The 23,839-nt window shown below is 34.9% G+C and overlaps 1 protein-coding gene across 4 annotated transcripts in view; it reads right to left on the bottom strand.

Moving 5' to 3' along the window:
* The window catches only part of LOC115508045 (probable ubiquitin carboxyl-terminal hydrolase FAF-X), a 184,749-nt gene that overhangs the window by 81,886 nt on the left and 79,024 nt on the right, over positions 1 to 23,839 (bottom strand). For all 4 annotated transcript variants that reach the window (XM_030306445.2, XM_030306448.2, XM_030306447.2 and 1 more), the window contains exons 15-23: positions 18,802 to 18,889; positions 16,270 to 16,612; positions 15,187 to 15,282; positions 14,503 to 14,714; positions 13,092 to 13,332; positions 12,412 to 12,561; positions 11,300 to 11,420; positions 514 to 644; positions 109 to 387 (exon numbers count right to left, since the gene is read on the bottom strand). In XM_030306445.2, coding sequence (XP_030162305.1) covers positions 109 to 387; positions 514 to 644; positions 11,300 to 11,420; positions 12,412 to 12,561; positions 13,092 to 13,332; positions 14,503 to 14,714; positions 15,187 to 15,282; positions 16,270 to 16,612; positions 18,802 to 18,889 — 1,661 coding nt within the window. The remainder of the gene's footprint in view (positions 1 to 108; positions 388 to 513; positions 645 to 11,299; positions 11,421 to 12,411; positions 12,562 to 13,091; positions 13,333 to 14,502; positions 14,715 to 15,186; positions 15,283 to 16,269; positions 16,613 to 18,801; positions 18,890 to 23,839) is intronic.

Consider the following 23,839-nt stretch of genomic DNA (forward strand, 5'->3'; position numbering starts at 1 on the left):
TAATAGATTGAATTGAACTTGCATTCTGTACTTAATCATTTAGCAGTTTAGCTTTAAAAATTAAACATCCCCCATAAAACTTGTTAAAGATTTTTAAAGTTTTATTACCGGTGTTACAGGATCTGCACCCTCTACAACTGGCTGACAAGCTTCTGCTACAGCTCGAACATGGCCATAGCCTATGGCAGTTAACAATAGTTTGGCTATCTTAAGACCATTGAAGTAAGCACCCCTTCGAGTTTCTATATCTGTATTTGGCAGGAAGTTATTTCTTGTTAACATACTCAGTACAAGGGTTAAGCCACCACTTTTTAAAAAGTGAAACTGAAAGTCAGAGGAATCATCTGCCAAATGTGCACCAGCAGGCATCAACAGGGCATAAACTACCTGGGGAAAAAAAATAAGAGGGGGCTGTATTAAAAGATGTTAAAATTTCCAAAGATTATAATCTTAATGCATGTTATTTCCATTACCACATGATATAAAAATCACATTGTGAAAAATAAAACAAACCTCTGTTAGATACAGCACTCGGGAGGCAGAAGGACCAAGGAAAAGTGAATCAAGAGATGATCCAAGGTTATTTTCTCCAAGTTTTGCATAGTCCAAACAAACAGCTTTTAATTTTTCTACTGTTGTGCTATCTGCAAAAAAACACAGACTAAAGTAAAATGTAATTCACATGTTCTTAACATTTGACATTTAATATACTGAAGAGTATATTATCTTAATTAGAAAACACCATCAATAAATATTAGCAAAGCTGATCTGTAAGATCAAACGTTAAGATATAATCAGACCTGGACTGATTAATAATCAACCACAATTCTTTAATTGTCAACCCAAAATATGAAAGGAGCAATTTCCTATCCAGAGACGGCAAATCAACGTGTCCTCCCACACCCACTGGAGACAGAAAAAACCCCAAAACACTCAAAAGGAATTATTCTCCTTAAAACACAATCTCCTCCCACCAACTGCTTAATTATTTGCCTCATATGATGAACGGTTTGTTTTTAAAATTAAGTCACAATTTAAGACAATAGAGAAAAGAAAACTTTCCTGATGTACAGACAGTGCAAACCCTTTGCATTGTTGTCATATTATCAACAGAGACTTAAAAAAAAAAAGATACATGATGCTAACCAGAATATCCCCACTTAAAAGAAAACGTAGCGGTAGATATTCATGACCTGAGACTACACAATGATTTCTTATGTATTGTGCCAAAAGCACAAGTGACAAGAGGAAAAACATTAACTAGACTACATCAAAATTAATCTTCTGTGAATAAAAGTAAACTATTTGGAAATAAAAGAGAAAATGGGACAAAACGGGAAGAATATTTATATACTATATATCTGATAAAGGACATCTATCTGAATGTACCAAGAACACTTACAATTCAATAACAGAAAGAGAGGGACAGCTGGGGGGCTCGGTCAGTTACACCTCTGACTCTTGGTTTCACAGCTCAGATCATGATCTCACATTTTGTGGGGTCGGGCCCCATGTAGGACTCCACACTGACAGCATGGAGTCTGCTTGGGTTTCTCTTTCTCTTCTTCCCCATCCCCTGCTATATGCCCCTCCCATGCTTGTGCTTGATCTTGCTCTCTCTCGCTCGCAAAATAAATAAACTTAAAAAATAATAGAAAGACAAACAACACAATTAAAAACTAAGCAAAAGCTGTAAATAGACATTTTTCCAAAGACGTACATATGGCTGGTAAGCCCTTGAAGAAACAATCATTAACTATCAAAGAAATGCATATGAAAGCCTCTTTGAAATGCTCCTTTAATACAACTTAGCAAGACAAAATGGAAAAACAGTAATAGATTATCAATGAAATGTGGAAAAACTGGGACCCTTATACTTGTGGAATTAGGAGTGGTGCACCAACTTTGGAAAACAGTTTGGCAGTTCCCCATTACGTTAAACATGGAGTTACTTCCTCATCCAGCAATTTTTCTCCCAGATATATATATATATATATATATATATATATATATATATATATATATATATATATATATACAAAAAAAAAAAAAGTTCACACCAAAACTAGTACTGTAATGTTCACAGCAGTACTATTCACAACAGCCAAAAACTGTACAAAACTTAAGCAGTTGCTGACAGAGAAAATGGATGACAAAACTGTGATTTCCATACACTGAAATATACATTTAGTCTTAAAAAGAAAACAAATTCAATTCTGACAACACTAGAACATGGAAGAACATATCTTTACACTAAGTGAAATAGGCTAGTCGCATTAAGACAAATACTGTATGAATCCACTTTTATGGGGTATATAGAAGAGTCACATTCAAATAAACAAAGTAGAATGTAGTTGGGAAGAGAAGGTAAAATGGGTAGTTACTGTTCAATGGATACAGAGTTTCAGTTTTTCTAGATGAAAATGTTCTGGAATTGGCTGCACAATTGTGCATACAGTTAACATTACTTAACACATTAAGACGGCCAATTTTATGTATTTATTTTGTATAGTAAATATTTTGTAAATTTTGTATATTTTGTAAAGTGCAGATTATAAAAAAGCATACAGAAGTCCAAACTGAGATGTAGTCTGCAAAACAAGTGGTCTCAACTTTTCACCTCAGGTAATGATCTCACAGTCCATGAGTGTGAGTCATACAATGGGCTCCGCACTGACAGCATGGAGCCTGCTTGGGATATTCTCTCTCTCTCTCTCTCTCTGCCCCTCCTCCACTTGTGCTTTCTCTCTCAAAAAATAAATAATAAACAAAAAAAGCAAAGGTGCTATACCCCTTTCTCTTAAGTTAGAAAATTACATAAAGGAAGACTAATACAGCAAATGTACCATAATGTTAACAATTATTGAATTGTGAACAGTGTTTGGAAGTTCTTTTTATCATTTTATGTAGCTTTAAAATTCCTACAACATAGGGGAGCCTGGGTGGCTCAGTCAGTTAAGCATTCGACTTTGTTTCAGATCATGATCTCACATTTCATGAGTTCAAGTCCCACACTGGGCTCTGTGCCAACAGCTCAGAGCCTGGAGCCTGCTTTGGATTCTGTGTCTCCCTCTCCCTGATCCTTCCCTGCTCACATTTTGTCTTGCTCTCTCAAAAATGAACATTAAAAAAAATATATCTTGCAACATAAAGAGTGGGTTTTGGGGGCACCTATAAAAAAAATCTTACAATATAAAGAGTGGGTTTTGGGGGTACCTAGGTGGCTTAGTCAGGTGAGCTGTCGAACTCTTGATCTCGGCTCAGGTCTTATGTCACAGCTGTGAGTCTAAGGCCCTTGTTGGGCTCTGCACTGGGTGCGAAACCTACTTAAAACAAAGATGCCTGCGTTGGCTGAGCATCTGACTTTAGCTCAGGTCATTATCTTGCAGTTAGTGGGTTTGAGGCCTCCGTCAGTCTCTGTGCTGACAACTCGGAGCCTGGAGCCTGCTTCAGATTCTGTTCCTCCCCTGTTCACGCTCTCTCTCAAAAATAATAAAAATTAAAATACAAAGAAAAGGAGTGGGTTTAATTAAGAAAAAAAAAAGATTTTTTAAAGTCTATTTTGAGAGACAGACAGATGAAGGGACTGGGAGAGAGAGAATCCCAAGTCGAGAATCTCTGCACCATCAGTGCAGAGTCCAATATGGGGCTCAATCTCACGACTGTGAGGTCATGACCTAAGCCGAAATCAGGAGTCCAGTGCTCAAGTGGCAAAGCCATGCAGCCCCTGTCCCCCATGACAAATGATTAAAAAAAATTTTTTTATTTAAAAAAAAAAATTTTTTTTAAAGTTTATTTTTGAGAGACAGAGTGCAAGCGGGGGAGGGGCAGAGAGAGAGGGAGACAGAATCTGAAGCAGGTTCCAGGCTCTGAGCTGTCAGCACAGAGCCCGATGCGGGGCTCGAGCTCACGAACTGAGAGATCAGCACCTGAGCTGGAAGTTGGGTGCTTAAACCAACAGAGCCACTCAGGTGCCCCAACAAATGATTTTTAATCGAAAAAGAAGACATTTTGTTTCTCTGCCTGACCACTGCCATCATGGGTCACATGTACATACCCAGTGGCTGAAGTTGAACTTGATGGCTGCTAATATGAAGGAGCTGATGTATAAATTTGCCAAGAAGGGCCTGACTGACTCAGTCTCTCCCTGTAAGACTCCCATGGTGTTGCACGTTTTGTGAGTAGGCAATAAAATTTTGAAAATACTTAACTTGAAAGCACTTGCTCCTCATCTTTCTGAGGATCTCTGTTATTTGATTAAGAAAGGTACTGGTGTTTGAAAGCATCTTGAGAGGAACAGACAGGAAGGATGCTAAATGCCAATAGATTCTGACTGAGAACTGCTGTAATCACCAGTTGGAAATACAAGTCATCCACAGTCTCTGCCCTGGTTGCATAAATTTGTGTATGCACTAAAGCAATAAAACTACTGTCTAACTAGAAAAAAAGAATAAGACAATGCAGTCAAGAGGAGAAAAAAAACCTCACTACCAATTATAGCATAAGAAAAATGAGTATAGTCTGTCCTACAAGAACTTATTTCTGTAACACCAGTAAGCTCATATTCAACTGGCAAAAAGGAGAATATATGTATAATATGTGTATTAGTATAATATGACATATTAAAAGATGCTCAACATTATCAGGGAAATCAGGACCTTAACACAAGTCGGAATGGCTAGAATAAAAAAGACACCAGAATAAACTGAGGGCGGGGGGGGGGGGCAGATGGCATGGGCAAAATGAGTGACAAGAATTGATAGAAACAGGTTAAATACAGGAATGAAAGGTACAGCGTAAGAAATATAGTCAACAGGACTGAAGCACTGTTGTATAATGACAGATGATAACTACTTTTGATGAGGACAGCATAGGGGCGCCTGGGTGGCGCAGTCGGTTAAGCGTCCGACTTCAGCCAGGTCACGATCTCGCGGTCCGTGAGTTCGAGCCCCACGTCAGGCTCTGGGCTGATGGCTCAGAGCCTGGAGCCTGTTTCCGATTCTGTGTCTCCCTCTCTCTCTGCCCCTCCCCCGTTCATGCTCTGTCTCTCTCTGTCCCAAAAATAAATAATAAAAAAAAAAAAAAAAAAAAAAAAAGTTGATGAGGACAGCATAATGTACAGTTTTGCTGAATCCTTTCCTTGTATACCTGAAACTAAAGTAACACTATATGTCAACTATACATCAATGTTAAAAGAAAATTAGATAAAAAAAAGAACAACAATTAAAGTAAAAACTATTCACAGGTTTTGCAATGCTTCAGCCGTCTAAGTAGGCTCCATTTCCTTGTTTATGTCCACTTTTTGGAAATCTTTTTTATTTCATACCGCTTCTTCCAGGTGAATGCCTTATCTCAAAGCTGTCTTGGTAGTATCTCTTTTTTTCTTTTCTAAAACATTTAATATATACCCCAACAGGATCTAGTATGCAAAGATACCTGCCAGAGTTGTACAGGTTATCTCCAAAGATACCAATTATGGTTTCTCATAGTGCTCTGCTTAAATTTTATGTGGAAGAACAGCATGGGCTCTAGAACTGGAGAGCAGGCTAAGTAAGTTCGAGTATATGGAAAAGGGTGGTAGTACAGCAAGGGACTGGTGCATTACAGGATTAATTACATAAGCACATGTATCAAACGTAGTATCAAACCAGGTTTGTCACTGTCAGGTAAGTAAATCTAAAGTACTGACAAGAAAAAAGCATAAGGAAGACTGTAGAGTAGACTGCAATTGGAGGCACTATTGTTAACTCATGTGTATAAGTACATATATGTACACATCTAAGGCAATCAATACTTAGCATCCATATCTTAGCTTCTAAATACCATTTTACTCTAAAAGTAGTTGGGGCTCAGGAAATGGCTGATTGCAGAGCTCAAAAAAACTTCATCTACTGGCCAAGATATAAATGACATTTAACTCTGATGAGGTCTCTTGAGTGCAGGAGAAAGAGAAATGTGTTCAGAGAAAATAAATGTCTTTTACAAGGAAATCTCCTTAAGGGTTGAGTGCACTGGAAACCACACAGCCAATTAAAAAACAAGGCACTGGAAAAAGTGGTGATATGGCATAAGGATACAAAGAACTCTGTGCATATAATTAATGTTACTTTGAAATGGCTACAGTGGCAAATTTTTAATTATTTATATTTTACCAAAATAATAATACAAAAGTAATGCAGTAAGTGAATGCAAAAGCAATTCAATAAATAAATTTGAGTTATTTTTGCTAGGCCCACGATAAGGTAATGGTTATCAGTGTAGCTTAATAATTGTTTAGGCTCAGTCAATCTCAAGTTTTCATTCAGTAACTGAGGAATTGGCCTAGAATAACATCTACATTGAACAACTGCAGAGCAAAATTTCAAAGAAGCTGACAAAACATTAATTGAGTGCAATCTAGTAGAACCTGCTAAAATGTATTACAACTCATTGTAGTTATGTGTGGAACAGAAAAAGCCTTAAGAGGAAAGATTTATATAGTCATGCATTTGTCCATTTTCATACATTAAACGTATTTGTTTCATTTCATCCATGGTCAGTCATTCACTGTTATTACTCACCAGCAAGTATTCTGTGGAAAACATGTGAAAATTTATCATCTGTTATTAAACCAGCAATGCCAATAGTAAACTTCATTGACTTTCATGGACTTAACATCATTCATTAGTTTAATGAATTTCTGTTGGAACTAGAATCTGGGTATCTTAACTTGCCCTATTATACAGCAGTTTAATAGTTTAGCAGTAATAAAGTACAACTGTGATTTTGTTGTTGTTGTTGTTAGGGAGAGAGAGAATAGAGAGAGCATGAACACATACACACCACTGGCGGAGAGGGAGATCATCCTAAATGGGCTTCATGTCCAGTATGGAGCCTGATGTGGGGCTCAATCTCATGACCTTGAGATCATGAACTGAGCCCAAATCAAGAGTTGGACACTCAACCAACTGAGCCACCCAGGTGTCTCAGTTTATCTCTCACTTCTAAAAAGTTTATGTATTTATTTTCAAAGAGAGAGTGAGACAGCATAAGCGTGAGTGGGATAGGGGCAGAGAGAAAGGGAGAGAGAATCCCAAACAGGCTAAGCACTGTTAGCACAGAGCCTCAAGTGGGGTTTGATCCCATGAACCATGAGATCAGGACCTGAGCCTAAATCAAGAGTCAGACATAACCAACTGAGCCACTTAGGCACCCAATATAATTCTGATTTTTAAACTACAGGGTTGAGAATGAAACTTCTTCTGAACAAGAAGAAAGATCCTCAACTAGTGTTACCAAACACTGAAAAGTTTAGAAATTTAGGTTTTGTTGCAGACTTGACGCTTAATAAATTCAGCCTGTAATCCTAAGGCAAAAGATTACTGTAAATGAAAAATGCTGCAGTGGAGTCATTTAGATGCTAACACGTTTTAATTCACAAGAAATGTCAAGCATTATACATTTCCCACTCCAATCAAAATTAAAAAGTGATTTCCATCTCTATACAAATTTACAGCTGACATACTTTCCAAACTGTAAATGTAGTTGCTGTATAATTTTCAAACCCTGATGTAAATGCAAAGAAGATTTCACTATTTCAGAATGCATTTAACTGTGCAACTGAGAAACTTCCATCCTGACCTTTTTTATTTTTTTTTAAATGTTTATTTATTTATTTTATAGAGAGCAAGTGAGCGAACGTGCACAAGCAGGGGAGGAGCAGAGAGAGACACACACACACAGAATCCGAAGCAGGCTCCAGGCTTTGAACTGTCAGCACAGAGCCTGATGCAGGGCTCAAACTCACAAACCGGGAGATCATCGCCTGAGGCGAAGTCGGACGCTTAACCAACTGAACCACACAGGTGCCCCCATCCAGCCTAAATTTCAAAGGGCATTAACCTGTAATGTAAGGACATGCTAAAAATAAAAAGTTAAAGAATACTGACACAAGGATGGAGAATTCTATAAATTTCTTTCATGAAATAAGATAAGCAGCAGTACCTGTTTGTGGAAAAACCATGTCAAAGATAAAATATACAAAATTCTATTTTATTTATTAAATTTTTTTCAATGTTTATTTTTGTGAGACAGAAAGAGAGAGTCAGAGAGAGAGAGAAAGAGCATGCACACGAGCAGGGTGGGGAGAGAGAGAAGGAGACACAAATCTGAAGCAGGCTTCTGAGCTATCAGCACAGACCCTGACTGGGGCTCGAACTCATGCACTGTGACATCATGAACTGAACGGAAGTCAGATTCTTAACCAACTGAGCCACCCAGGCAATGCTACAAAATTTATATTTTAAAGGCCCAACAATAACAAATGAGTGTTTACAACTAATTTAAAGATAGTGAATACAAATTTTCAGTCCTTTCCTGGAATAGTCATACCCACCATAAAAAATTACATTAATTCTCATTAGGAAACATGTATTATAAAAAAACTGCACTTATTATTTTTATAGGAAGAATGTTACTAATACAAAGTTTGTGAAAAAAAATTTTTCACTCTAGTTATGTAAATTCCTACATAATTTTTTTTCCAATGTTTATTTATCATGCCTGTTGGTTGACAAAACCTAGAATATTTACTATCTGGCCATTTATAAAAAAAGTTTTTCTATCTCTTTGCTAAAGATATTACTGGAGAAACTGGTGCCATCTTAACTGGGGTCAGTCAAATATATGGCAGAATATGTCAATGTTAATTTTCTGATTTAGATGTTACATAGGAGAATGCCCTCATTTGAAGGAAACATGGCTTACTGTTTTGGGATACAATAAAAACATCCTGCCAACAAATAACTGTGATATGGTTTAAGAAATAAAAAGTTCTTTGTATTATACTATCCATTTTTTTATTTTTGCAATTACCTCAGTGAATAATACACACATGATTTTGTAGAACATAAAGTTTAGGTGATCATATATAGCAGAAACTCTGTAAAATGTTCATAAAATAAAACAGAAAGCTATGAAGAAGCAATAGAAAAAAATAACATTAAAATGCTACAGAAAGCTAAAAAGAAAAGGCCCCAAAAGAAAACCACAAGATTGAGTAACAGAGGCAAAATTGTTAAGGGATTTAACAACATCCTAACACAAATATATAATAGTATATCCTAAAGTAAAGGAAAAAAAAAAAAAAAAAAAAATTTTTCAAAAGCACAAATAAAGCCATGAGGAAAGAAAAGGAAAAAAAATAACCTTTTTACCAATAAGGTCCACTGAACCTTCATCAATAGCACACACACACACACACAAATCTACCCCAAGGCACTTCATCAACAGATTTCAGAATTTAAGGGTTTAAAAATATATGACATACAAACAGCTTCAGTTTTCCCACCAGCCAACACTCTTATGGCACTATAATGGAACATTCAATCAAAGACACTATGTTTAAAATATTGCTTGTAAAAAAAAACAAGAACAAAAAATATGTAATACTGCAAGTAAGAGTTTGGTTGTATTCAGCTAAGTGATTAAAAAAAAATCTACTCCCCATGGACCCCTTTATCAGAAGAATATGCTTCAGCAAAAATGAGGACTGACTCAACAAAGGATTACAGCAGGATTCACAGTAAAAAAGTCTGTTATAAAGAGGTCCCAGAAAGGGATGCCTGAGTGGCTCCTCAGTTAAGTATCCAACTTCAGCTCAGGTCACAATCTCATAGTTTGAGTTTGAGCCCCCACATCAGGCTCTATGCTGACAGCCCAGGCTCTATGCTGTCCCTGCTTTGGATTCTGTGTCTCCCTCTCTCTTTGCCATTCTCCCATTCATGCTCTGTTGCTCTCAAAAATAAACATTAAAAAAAGGGAGGGGGGCCAGAAGAGTAAATGTATCAAAGAGAAGAACTACACTAACAGGAAAGGAGGAAACACCCCAAAAATATAATACAATGAATTTGACCATGTGGAAAATTGTTTTACAAAATTATTAAAAAGAATGTGAGAAACAATAATAAATGTCATATAAAATCAAATGAACAGGTGCGCCTGGGTGGCGCAGTCGGTTAAGCGTCTGACTTCAGCCAGGTCACGATCTCACGGTCCATGGGTTCGAGCCCCGCGTCGGGCTCTGGGCTGATGGCTCAGAGCCTGGAGCCTGTTTCTGATTCTGTGTCTCCCTCTCTCTGCCCCTCCCCCGTTCATGCTCTGTCTCTCTCTGTCCCAAAAATAAATAAACGTTGAAAAAAAAAAATTAAAAAAAAAAAAAAATCAAATGAACAGAAGGGGAGAATTTATTTTATTAAAGTTTATTTTGAGAGAAAAAGAATCTCAAGAAGGCTCTATCTGCACTGCTAGTGCAGGGCTTGAACTCACGAACTGTGAGATCATGAATTGAGCTGAAATCAATAGCTGCTGCTTAACTGATTGAGCCATCCAGGCCACCCAAAGGGAAATTTTTACATCTAGAATAAACAAGTGTGAGTAGCCTAGGAAATTAAAGTTTTTCATATACTGCTGCATCACTGTGTGGTACATGTACACTAAAATAACAATGTATAAACTGGAATTAAGAAAGAATTTAAAAAAAACAGGGGCACCTGACTGGCTCAGTCAGAAGAGCATGTATCTCTTGATCTTGGGAGTGTGACTGAGCCCCACATGCCAGAGATTACTTAAAACAACAAAAACAAACTTAAAAAATAATAAAATAAAAATATTTTAACAGTCTTGTTAAAATATAACATTTTATTGAGCCTAATATACACCTACTTACATAGTTTTGGAAATGTAAATGATTGATACAAATTTAAGCAAAAAACATTAATGATCAAAAACGAATGGGAGTAAGAAATGTGTTTTTGTCTATACTGAAATCAGTATACAGTAACTGACATAAAAGTGATATGAATACATTATTTAGAGGTAAACTGCATAACAATAAGAGCTAAATGATGAAAATGGTCATTTCTTTGAAAAGAAAATGGAAGGTGGCGATGGGTGCAGTACCAGATCATTGTTCTTCATTTTGGCCTTTGAAGAATCCTAATTTTCTAAATTGTGTGAACTAGTTTACTATGAATATTTTAAAATTATGCTAAATATTATTACTATTTTTTAAAGTAATCTCTAAATCCAATGTAGGGCTTGAACTCATGACTCTGAGATCAAGACTAAGCCAGCCAGGCACCTCCTATGTTAAATATTCTTATCTATCCATGAAAAATCTCTCAGTGACAATGTTGTGGGTAACACGTGATCCATATTATAAACTATACCAAAGTATATATCATAGGGAACAGAATCTATCATGTACTTGTCAACACTGAAGGGGAGAGCGTTGGCAGAAAAGGTCAGGCAATTTTCTTACCTGGTGGCATGAGTTTCATAAGTATTCTTGCTCCATCTCTAAGAGATGGCATATTGAGACTGCAACCTAAATCAGCAACTTGCCAGAGGAAAGCTATGTATCTGGGATGTAGTGACATTATCTGGAATACAGAAAACAAGAAGGTTTATGTATAAAATAAGTTTAAAAGGTTTTGTTATTCAGAATTAATCTCTTTACTGTCTCCAAGCAAGTTTTCTAACTGTCTTACATGAAATTACCTCCTTTCCCATTTTTTCACATTTACAAATCCAATGATTCCATGTTTGCATCCAGTTATGATGCAAACTTAATAACTCATTAAGCTTTCTGAACTACCTGGTGTAATTTCTTTGCTTGTTCTACTGTTTTTATAAAGCAGGTGCTGTTTTTACAAAAGGGACTTTGCCCCTTGAGGGGTTGCTGGTAAATCCCTAATCTCATTGTTGGCAATCTTAAATGACGCTTAACACTGAAGCAGCTGGTATTACTGCAGCTATAACAATTCTTAAAAGGTAGAGGGAAGAGAAAGTGTAAGAAATTGAACAGTTGTTGTTTCTTTAGGTATGAAAAATACTACTAAAAATTTGCTGAAGACAGATTATATATTTCCTTAAAAAGAGGTTCAAAGAAAAGATTGACAATATAGTAGTATTTTCGTAAGTAATAGTATACTCTAATCCAATTGTAATTGATTAATTCTACCCCAAAATAATACCGTATCTATGGAAAAAAATTTTTTAATGTTTATTTATTTTTGACAGAGAGACACAAGAGCATGAGCAGGGGAGGAACAGAAACAGAGGGAGACACAGAATCCAAAGCAGGCTCCAGGCTCTGAGCCATCAGCACAGAGCCCGACACAGGGCTTGAACTCACAGACTGTGAGATCATGACCCGAGCTGAAGTCGGATGCTCAACAGACTGAGCCACCCAGGCGCCCCTCTATGGAAAATTTTTATTTTAAATTCCAACAATTAAGAAATCCATCCAAAAGTTATAGTTAGCTGTATATATTTACTTGACATTTGACCCATCTATGAAACTTGTTTAATTCCTTAGAAAAAGGACCATTCCAAGAAACATGTAATATTTTGCATACACAGCTGACTCACCACGCCAGGCAAACAACTCTCCACTTCTGGATTGGGACCATCACTGTAGTGATTACAATGGTTGCCAGGAGATCCAGTTGATGAATCAGAAGAACTATCAGGGCTTGAAGGCATGTTGGAACTTACTTGTGTAAGTTTAGCTGTAATTACCTAAAAAAGATAGAATATATTAGTTGCAAAGACAAGGGAAAATACTTTTCCAAAATACATAAATTTGATATACCAAAAGACTACAAAATGTATCATGCTTTATTTTAGATATATACTAAAAAAGTACTGTACAAAATAACCATTTTAATAGGGTACTTTCTTCACTATCCTAGTGTCATGATACTTATCTTTTTCAGGGTTATAATCCAGAAACTTAACAGACAAGAGTTCACACAAAGTTTATTAATCACTGAATGAGTGAAAAATAGCCTGGATGTTTAATTCTTTGGGAATACTTGGAAGTTATATATGTATATGGGGAGCTTGGGTGGCTCAGCTGGTTAAGTATCCAACTGTTGGTTTAGGAACAGGTCATGATTTGGGAATTCAAGCCCTGTGTCAAGCTCTGTGCTCAGCATGGAGCCTGCTGGGATTCTGTCTCCCTCTGTCTGCCTCTTCCCCACTCATGCTGTGTCTCTTAAAATAAATAAACTTTAAAAATTAAAAAAGAAAATTACATATGTACTTACTGATTTATCTTTTAAGTTTAATTGTCCTATCAGCTTTCTGTCATCTTCGGAATCTATTAGCTCACCACCCACAAAAAGTTCAATTTTTGTATGGGCTACATTTGCTTTAATACGGTTCAGAATACATCGTCGTACTGAACCAACTGTATCATTTGTATGAGACCATATGTCCAAGTCATCAACCTGTCTGCCATGGTTTGGAAATCGAACTATAAGAGAGAGGTGTTTACCACGGAATGCCCTAAAAAATTTTTAAAATAAAAAAAATTAAAAAAATGAACAATCATATTCAGCAATTACCAAGAACATGAAACTGGGATTTTAATATTTTCTTAAAAGAGGAAGACACTTTTACTTTGTTTTGAGAATATTAAATATAACTTCTTTAAATTATAAACATTAAATTTTGGAATTACAATATAATTATATCCCACTGTGGCTAATCTTTGTTTCTGTGGCTGCAAAATGAAAAATCTCTACTTTATGATAAAGAGATATCAGTTAATTTTAAGCTACAAGATCTCAATTCACTAAGAATATTTTCAAATGAAAACATACACAACTTGAAAGTATCAAAATAAAGTGCATGTTTCTATTACACATTTATAGAAATTCTTAAAAGAAGTCACTCAAAAATATTTACCTTTCAGTATTCTCTTCTTATAGATGAGATACAAAACAAAAATTATATTCAAGAATCATTTTACACTTTTAACTTTAAAACTGATCACAATTAAAAACCAGACAGTACCAGTTCTACAAACTTTACCCAAATCTAAAATTGCCATTTAAATGTTTTTTAATTAATTGAGCTTGTGTAGTTAACGATTATCTGATTTATACTGCATAATACTGGAATTATTTATAATTTATGATTATACTAACATGATTTAGTAATTTTTTATTTTTTAGTACTTTCCAAATCTAAAGACAACTTGGCAAAGACCATTTAAAAATATTCTTGTTCATCATATCTATTAAATATGTATCTTTCAAGAATTTTATTTTTATTAGAGTAAGTGAATATTATCAACAAAATAAAATACACAGCTGGTATGAAATACCATTCCCATTTAGTAAGTTATAATAGCTTAGAACCAAACCAATCAAGAAGAAAGGAAGGAAGGAAAGAAAAGGAATAGAAAAGAAAGAAATGAGGCAAAAAAAAAAAAAAAAAGAAAAATTATAGTTAATGACTGATGACACGTAATGAAAATGAAACTCAGAACTTTCTACTTAAAAAACAAAAGAACTTGAGAATGCAAATAATGTTTTTAAAAGGACACTGAAATCTAGAAATGGAAAAATTCTTTACAGCCCTTTTTACCTATATGTCATTACTTTCCTAATTCCCTGGCTAGGAAAATAACAAATGACTACAAATTAACTACTAAATGAATTTCTTACAAACCTTGACATAGGTAGAATTGTTCTTTCCTCGTGATAATCACTGTCACATTCATTTATGTATTCCCTTAAAACAGTTAATACTCGAACCATTCGAATGGCTTCCTGTCTTGCACAATTAATACTGTCTTCATCACCATCCAAAACACACAATGTATCATATGAGGCTTTCAAACGATCAAAGCAAGACTGGATGAAGTCTTCATGGATAACAACCTATAAATAACAGACCAAAGAAAGACAATTTAAGTTGATTCACAATCAAATATGACAACAATCTAATAAAATAAAATAAAATTTCAACTTGTATCTAATTATCAATCACATATTTACTCACTAATAATACACAAAAGAAAGCTGACAGTAAGAACACAAGCAATTAAACCAATTATTGAAAACAACCACAATAAAAAACCTTTAGGACTAAGTATCAAGTCAGTCAAATTTTTGGCTATCTCAACAATAATTAGCTTTATTCAAAATAATACTAACCACCTCAGGATAATTACCAAGCCAACACTCTTTGAGTTAGAATTTTTATAAGGGACAAATGTGGATCAAATACTTAAATATTTGGCAAGAGCTAAAAAAAATTAATTTCTAGTTTTAAATTTAAAAAGCTTCCTCTAAACAGAAGAATACTTTTGACTTAGCTCATGTGAAAGTTTTTATGCACTTTAAACCTCACCTGATTGACCTGTAACCTGGGGCCAAGGTTTGTGTATATCTCTTTAAGGAGATCTATAGCTCTGTTGGCAATGTCATCATTACTCTGAATCACAACCTAGATCCAAAAATTAGAGTATTAGTAATATTCAAGAACTATTTTATTTGGCACTTAAATAATGTAAAATTAAATAACCTAAAATGAAGGATTAATGACGCAAAATGTAGGTGCTCTGATAGTGCAATTATTTATATATACATACACACCTTCCTCCCCGTCTTCAGATAACATATATTTTAATCAGGATTATTTAACTCTGCAATTTGGTAGACAAGCTGTGAGATTTTCAAGGAGTGTTTCAGCTAGCATTATATGAATTTTCATTATGGCGGTTACTGATGTTTAAAACTGTTTAAAAACCTTTGATTTTAATTAAAAAACCCAGAAAATCTTAGTCTACATACAGTTTGCAAAAACTACAAGCAAGAACAAAAACTCAATATAAGAAAAATATATGGAAGCTGAAAAACATAATGATACAACAGGTTAGATTTAAGATGACAATAAGATTTATTTACACTATCAAAATGGAAATGTTAACCTTAAATGAAAACAGTTAACATTTTCTCTTCCAGGTACTTAAACACATACAAAATTAAACAGTGTAAATAAAGGTATTAAAACACAATTCTTCTGTAAAAATAATTCTCCCTTCTCTCCATTATTCATTTTGCATTAAATATACAATAAGCCTGGAGACCTAAGTTAAATAAGAGACAATAACTTTCATGAGGGAGGGATGAAAAATGTGTAGGTAGACAATGGAACAGTACATTCATATATATCTCAGTCTAAGTTAAAACAGATTATCAGTGGCAAATGATAAAAGACAAAATTGAGGGGAAAAACCGCAAATCACTGGCAAGCAAAAGTGATGTTAACAAGAAGGTAAAGATGAACAATCTCTCCCCCCAGATTTCTATGACAAACAGCAAAGCAGGATCAGTACATATAACTTACAAGTAAAATTCTGATTTCCATAGTGTATTTAAAAACAACCCCAGGTACAATAATTGTGAACAAGAGTTCCTACTTCTCACTTACCCTCCAGAGGTAGTCTAATCCTATTAGTTCCAAATCATCCATCATATAGGCTCTTCTTTTTGCTATTAGTTTCCCTTCACGACAATTAACTGCTTTGAAGAATCGTTCAAAACATCTCATTCCATTTTCAGTTAACAAGGAGGGATCAAGCTGAAGCACATTACTTTCAAAGAAGTCCTTATTAATATCAGGATCTAAGTCTGGTTCATCCCCCATTAACTTGGAATACCACTTAAAACAGGCTTCACGATCACAAAGGTAAACTGCATTCTCTGCTAAGCACTTCCATATCTGTTTTGCCTGAGGAGCACAGAGCCACAGTTGGCCATCCTTCAATAAAAATCTTGGAAAAATTAAAAAAAAAAAACAACAACAGTAATTAGGTCTATGTAATCCTCCAACACAATTTATTTCAATATGTCTTAAGTTGTATTTATCACAAATAGGTTTTAACTATAGCTTAAAGAGGTATTCTTTCAAAAGAACTTATTTCTTATATTGTATCTGGTAGTAAAAAAATAACATTCATTTATTTGATAAGCATATATTTATGATATTGTATGCACAGAATCTAGTTAATTCTATGACTATTAAAGTCACAGCTATTAAAGTAGAATTATAATAAGATTGGTGGGTCTGCTTCAGGTAGTCTTTCTTCAGATTCTAGTTTCCTGTAGCTAGAAGTTTGCTCCATCTACTGTTTGCCCTTTCAGTGAATGACAGTGAATGAAAACAGAAGCTAACTTTAACCTAAATAATACTTTTTTTGCATTTAATTCTTAATTAACAAAATGATAATGGCTTCATGTCCAATAGAATATGATATATTTATTTCCTGTCAGTAGGTTTCTTCTTTTGGGTATTAACTACATGTTTCCAATATCTCCATAATTGTAGGACTGAATATGAAGAGGCCTTGTAGCTTTCAATCCTTATCTAATCCTTCACACCTTCATATATACATGAACATGGGATCCAGAATAATAAAACACAAAAAATGCACTACTGTTTGTAGTAAAATGCAAAACTTTTCAAAATATGGCCCCCAGGTAAGTTTGGTAAATTACTGGATGTTGCAGAAACAGCAGACATTTTAAAGTGAGATACACTAAATATTAGTAGTTCAGTTCTATCACACGCAGTTGTGTGATTTCAAACAAGTTACTTCCCCCAACTGAATCACAGTCTTATTTCAAACTGGAGTAACACTGCCTCACAGAGCAAGAACTATACAAGGTCTCTAGATTCTAAATTTTATTAATAGAGTAAATAAATTCTACAACATTTTTTTTCTATTCCAATAGATCTAAGTGACACAGTACACTCATCAACAAAATGGCTTTTGGGAGAGTATCTATATAGGGAGGCATGTTCTTTTTCTCCAGGTGATTGAAAAAGGGGAGTGCACTTTATTTTTTTTAATATTTTTATATATTGTTGAGAGAGAGAGAGCGCACAGGGGAGAGGCAGAGAGAAAGAGGGACAGAGGACCTTAAGAGGGCTCTTGCACTAACAGCAGCAATCCCAATGCGGAGCTCGAACTCCATGAACTATGAAATCATGATATGCATCAAAGCTGGATGCTCAACTGAATGAACCACCCAGGTGTGCTCCCCCAAAAGGCACTTTAAATAAATATTACATAATTTGAGAACTAGAATTCTTCTCAAGTTGAAGTGATATACACTTCTATCTGAAAAGATCAGATCAATTTGGTATATTATGAAATTATTAAATGTAGCCATGGGACGATCTGGAAACAGACTATGTATCAATCTAAATATTTCCTGATAAATCATTACATGGCTCAGTAACAGAAATACGGTATATAATAAATACCCCAAACAGAAAATCCCCCAAGAGTAATACATCTGAAAATAACAAATGCAACAGACTTTATGAAAAACCAAGTCTCATATTTTTTCTTACAATATTTACTATTCAAATATGTTTTGCTAGGATGGAAACTGCATTCCTAAAAAAAAAGTCTCATTTATTTAAGCCATATATACATACCCACACACATACATGTCATTAAAAGCTAAACATTACTGAACAAATTCAGCCTACCACTACATTTTTAACCCTATGTGAATATATTACATAGAACTTTAGATTATTTTTATTAGCCATTGTTATTATAAACAAAGCACCAAAAGCCTATCAACAACACTGTCCCTTACTGCCCCAACAACATTAAGTCCCCTTGAGCTGTTTAGTGCCTTAAATTTTAAAGTATGAAAATGTGTAATGAATCAACTTTTATTTCTAACATAAAAAAATATAAACTGTATTCTGAAATTTAAAATGCATTTTCCTCAAAATTCAAAAAGAAAAAAAGTTAAGGCTTAGCAAATAATTTTAAATATAATAATGAACACAGGAAACATCACATTAACTTTTGTCAATGCTTTCTATGTGGGGAAGTATTTAGCTGCAGGGTGGAATGGCCACAGAAACGCAGGTATAATGATATTAACATTACTGCATTTATGTTCTTAAAAGGAACAGTGCTATTTATTTAAAACCAACCTGAGGAAGTTAAGCCGTTCTTGGACTTCTTGAACGTGACTATACCTACTTCCAAGCCTCACAGTTTGTGGGTCATAGTCTTCATTGTCTGTAAGTTAACAACAATTAACAGTGCATAATGTGTATGTATATCCAAATCAGCACTAACCTTAAAGAAATTATAAAGTCAATAATCACTTTATCATTATGATGCAACCTAGAATAGTGATATTTACATATATCCAATGTTCCCCACAAAAATAAACATTTTTTAAAAAAAAATTTTTAATGTTTATTTATTTCTGAGGGGGGAGAGACAGAGCATGAGTGGGGGAGGGGCAGAGGGGAAGGAAGACACAGAACCGGAAGCAGGCTCCAGGCTCCGAGCTGTCAGCACAGAGTCTGACATGGGGCTCAAACTCACAGACCACGAGATCATGACCTGAGCTGAAGTCAGACACTCAACTGACTGAGCCACCCAGGTGCCCCACAAAAATAAACATTTTAGACAGCCCAAAGGAAAATACAATCTGTTAAATATGCAATTAAAACTTTAGCACAACTCCCTATTTCACTCTTCATATATACTGAAGCAATTTGTGAATACAGGTTATGATTTTGTCTTAATTTTTTTAATACTAAAACTACCTTACAAGGAATAGTATGTTTGCATAAAAAATATTATTAAGAGCACTTCATACAGAAATACTAGGGTGACAGAGAAGTTACTGTATTTGATACTTATCAAAGTACACCATCACCAGATTATGAATGTTTGTCTCATATTAAAAAAAGACCTACCCTCACAATATTATGAAAACAAATTAGTAATGAGGTCTAGCCTCAGTGGGAAAATCCTATTTTTTAAAACTTTTTGTGTTGATTGTTGTTGTTGTTGAGAGAGTGCACAGAGAGACTCTAAAAGCAGGTTCCTTGCCCAGTGTTGAGCCCAACATGGGACCCAATCCTACTATCCTGGGATCATGATCTGAGCCAAAATCCAGACTCCCACGTTTAACTGAGCAAGCCATCGAGGTGCTCAGGAGATCCTAAGTTTAAAACATAAAATTAGTAAGTACTATGGACTTCCTTTATTAACATACATGCTGCGTGAAAAATCCTTAGTCAATGACAACGCAAAGTAAAAAATTAAAAATAAACATCGTAAAAATGGTATGTATACTGTTATGTGTACGTATGGGATGTTTATTTTTAAAAAGCAGAAGACAATGAGAATTTAGACCTACACTATAACAGCCTGTCTTAAAAAAAAAAATCTTATGAGATTATCTCAGTATCAGGCAAAAAAACTTCACAAAAGAATTAGAAGTTTTGGATAACTCCTCTGCATGGAAATGACCAAGTTGGTTCGTGGGTGGAACAAAAGGGTAATAAGTAAATGCCTCCAACAGCTCAGCCACTCAGGAATCAATGACATTTATTTCAAAACTTTGAGGCAAGTTATAGAGGATTTAGAAATTATACAATTCTTTTTTAGTAAAATGTTCTGATATTTATCAGTTATGTAGCTTTAGAACTTGATCAGGTCATTTGGGTTATCATCTAATCCTTTTAAATTGGTGAAGGCAACCCAAGTTTTCCAAATGCCAAGATTTTTCCATTTCAGAAAAACTGCAATTGGATGTAACATTTGACTTGCTTTATAAAGATAAATCATCTAGAATATTTAGCAATGTTATCTGGATTTGAGTTCTGTAAAGACAGGAGACTATCATATTATGACTTTTTTGTACTTTTCATTTGAGTGAGCAACTGCTAGCAATTTTAGCACTTCTTTAAAGTGTCATCAGTTACATCAAACCATAGGTTTCCAAAATGCTAAAAAAAATTTTTCCTACTACATGTAAGTTTTCTAGTTTTTCAGGAAACTAAACTTGAAATATTATGACTAAAGTCTGGACTGCCATGTTAACTGCTTTTTTTTAAATACCATAGACTTCTGTCTAAAAATGTGTGTGATTACTTCCCAGGATCAGTTGAGGGCCAGAGAGGACAGCTTTGTGTAACTTTCTTTTCTGATATAATTTCAAAGTGCAAAACTAATATAAGAAATTATTCTTTATCCAGATACACACAATTGTTTACATTTTATCCATTTCTTTTATCAGTATTTCCATTTATACATGTTGTATCAGTTTTATTAACCATCTGAAGGTAAATTGTACAGAAGTCCCTTTAGTCCTTAGCACCTGGGTGTCTTAGGTCGGTTAAGAGTCTGACTTGGGCTCAGGTCATGATCTCATGACCTTGAAGAGGTCAAGGCCCATATTGGGTTCAAGGCCCATATTGGGCTCTGCTGATAGCTGAGAGCCTGAAGCCTGCTTTGGATTCTGTGTCTCCCTCACTCTCTGCCCCTCCGCTGCTCATGCTCTGTCTCCCTCTTCTCAAAAACAAAGAAACATAGGGGCGCCTGGGTGGCGCAGTCGGTTAAGCGTCCGACTTCAGCCAGGTCACGATCTCGCGGTCCGTGAGTTCGAGCCCCGCGTCGGGCTCTGGGCTGATGGCTCGGAGCCTGGAGCCTGTTTCCGATTCTGTGTCTCCCTCTCTCTCTGCCCCTCCCCCGTTCATGCTCTGTCTCTCTCTGTCCCAAAAATAAATAAACTTGAAAAAAAAATTAAAAAGAAAAAAAAAAGAAACATAAAAAAAAAAAAAGCATAAATGACAATATACTCATCTGATTTTTAGATTAATAAAAGAGTATCATCTGACCCACAGCCTACATTTAAATTTCATCACATTAATATCCTACCCCCAGAATGATCTCCGTTTTTCCGAGTTCAGAATCAAGTTTGGATTCATACACCATGTAAAGTTGTTTCCTTAAGGCTACAGTTTCTTTAGTTCTTTTTTGTGTTTCTTACCTTGATCATTTTAAAGAATAAAAAGCTACTGGTCTAATGACACCTAATCTGGGTTCATGTTTCCTCTAGTAACATTCAGGTTATCCATTTTTAATTAAGAAATAACACAAAAGTAAAGCTGTATGTTTGACAAATACTGTTATCCGATACCATGTCAATTTGTCCCGATATTAATAATGTTTACTTAGATTACTTGGTTAAGGTGTTTCTACCAAGTTTTTCCACTGAAGGGTTACTTTCCTTTGTATTAATAATTTGTGGAATGATTCTCCGATACTATGTCATTATTGTGGTCCTCATCTAAATTTCACTCGCTAGTTTTTATCATCTACTATTTTTTCCTACATTTTTAGTTGACATTCTCCTTCATTTATTAATATCATTGTGAACTCAAGCACTAACACACTGAAAATGTTGTGATCCAGAATATCATTTTAATGCTCCAAGTATTACAAATTTACCTAGTAAGAGATGACTTATCTTTTTCACATGCTATTGATTCTTTAAAAACACTTTACAAACACTTTGACACAATAATGTTCCAAAGTCTCATCCTGTACTTACTTTCCTGCTGTAGGCCTACCTAAAATGACTCTTCTCCAAAGAATGATTAGCTTAATAAAATGTGTATTAGGTAAGAGTACTTTTTAAATTACAATAACCCACAAATATCTAACAGTTCTTTATGACCCATGTGTAGAACTAACAAGTGAACTGAATCAGGATATGCATTCTGCCATAGCACTTTTATTGAATGACACTTGTAAAGAGAACTTTTTATGTTAGCAAGTAGTCCTGAAAAAAATCAGGTGACAAAATGAAACCAAAGAGAATAGGAAAAGGTAATGCAATGTCAGTACTTAGAAAACAAAGACCTAAATGAATTGCAATGTGTCCTATAACCAGAATAAGTTGTTATAAATCCCATCCAGAAATTAAAGAAAATGACACTTAAAACTTTCATTAAGTGCATATCAGTGCAAAGGGTCCCATTCTAATGAACTAAACTGAAGTGTACTATGCAATAAAGTGTGGGCAAATGCATAATACCAATGAAATGAAACAGAAGGAATCAGTGAACTGTTGGAATCTTACATCATCTGGTAGCATATTTTGTCACATCCTTGAGAAGGCATACGAAACATGCTTCTTACAGAGATGCAATCACTACATTTTGTGTTGGTCAGTTCTATATCATACAAATAATTTAATGTTCAACTATCTAATCATTTAAGAAGCAGACATATACTCCTGCTATCTTTATTTTACAGATTTGGTAAATCTTAACTATAGAAGGCTTAATCAAGTGCTGGAACTAGGCTTTTAATATAGACAGTTAACTCTAAAGGCTATGTACTCTTCTTTCTAATCTTGCAAGAAAGCAATATAAATTTATAAAAAGATTATGAAAAATGCTGACACTTGAGATCATGAAAGTGAGGTATGTCAATGATATAGATACAATATTTAGTATCATAAAAATCTCAAAAGAACCATATACAAAATTTCTTTAATTTTTGTATGGGGAAGTATAAATTAACAAAAACTTTGGGATTTTTACAAACCTTATTACTCAACCACACCAAACTGCAACCATCTAAGACACAAACACAATCAAAGAGCATACTATTCCAGTCAGATAATGAGTATTACAAATATCCACATGTTAAACATATATATAACTCAATTTCACACATCCTGATGTAGCATGTCAACAGAGTATTTTTCAGTTCCATATTATGCTCATTCCTGTTTTAAACTGCACAAATTTTTTTTTCTTCTCTATTCTCAAATATACAATTGGGCCTACTAGGCAGCCAGGATTTTGTTGGTGTATGAATTTGGTGTAATACAAAGGAGTTATAGACATATAAAGAATGCTTTGAGGGACCCCTGAGTGGCTCAGCTGGTAAAGCATCAGACTTAGCTCAGGTCACAACCTCGCGGTTTGTGGGTTTGATCCCCGTGTCGGGCTCTGTGCTGACAGCTCAGAGCCTGGAGCCGTTTTCAGATTATGTGTCTCCCTCTCTCTCTGTCCCTCCCCCCCCCCCCCCATGCTCTGTCTCTCTCTCTCTCTCTAAGGTAAATAAACATTAAAAAAATAAAAAATAAAAAGAATGCTTTGTGTTCCAGCACACACAGATTTTAATAAAACTCTTAAAGGACAAGTAACAAGG

This window comes from Lynx canadensis, chromosome Y, assembly GCF_007474595.2.
Source record: "Lynx canadensis isolate LIC74 chromosome Y, mLynCan4.pri.v2, whole genome shotgun sequence".
NCBI lineage: Eukaryota > Metazoa > Chordata > Mammalia > Carnivora > Felidae > Lynx > Lynx canadensis.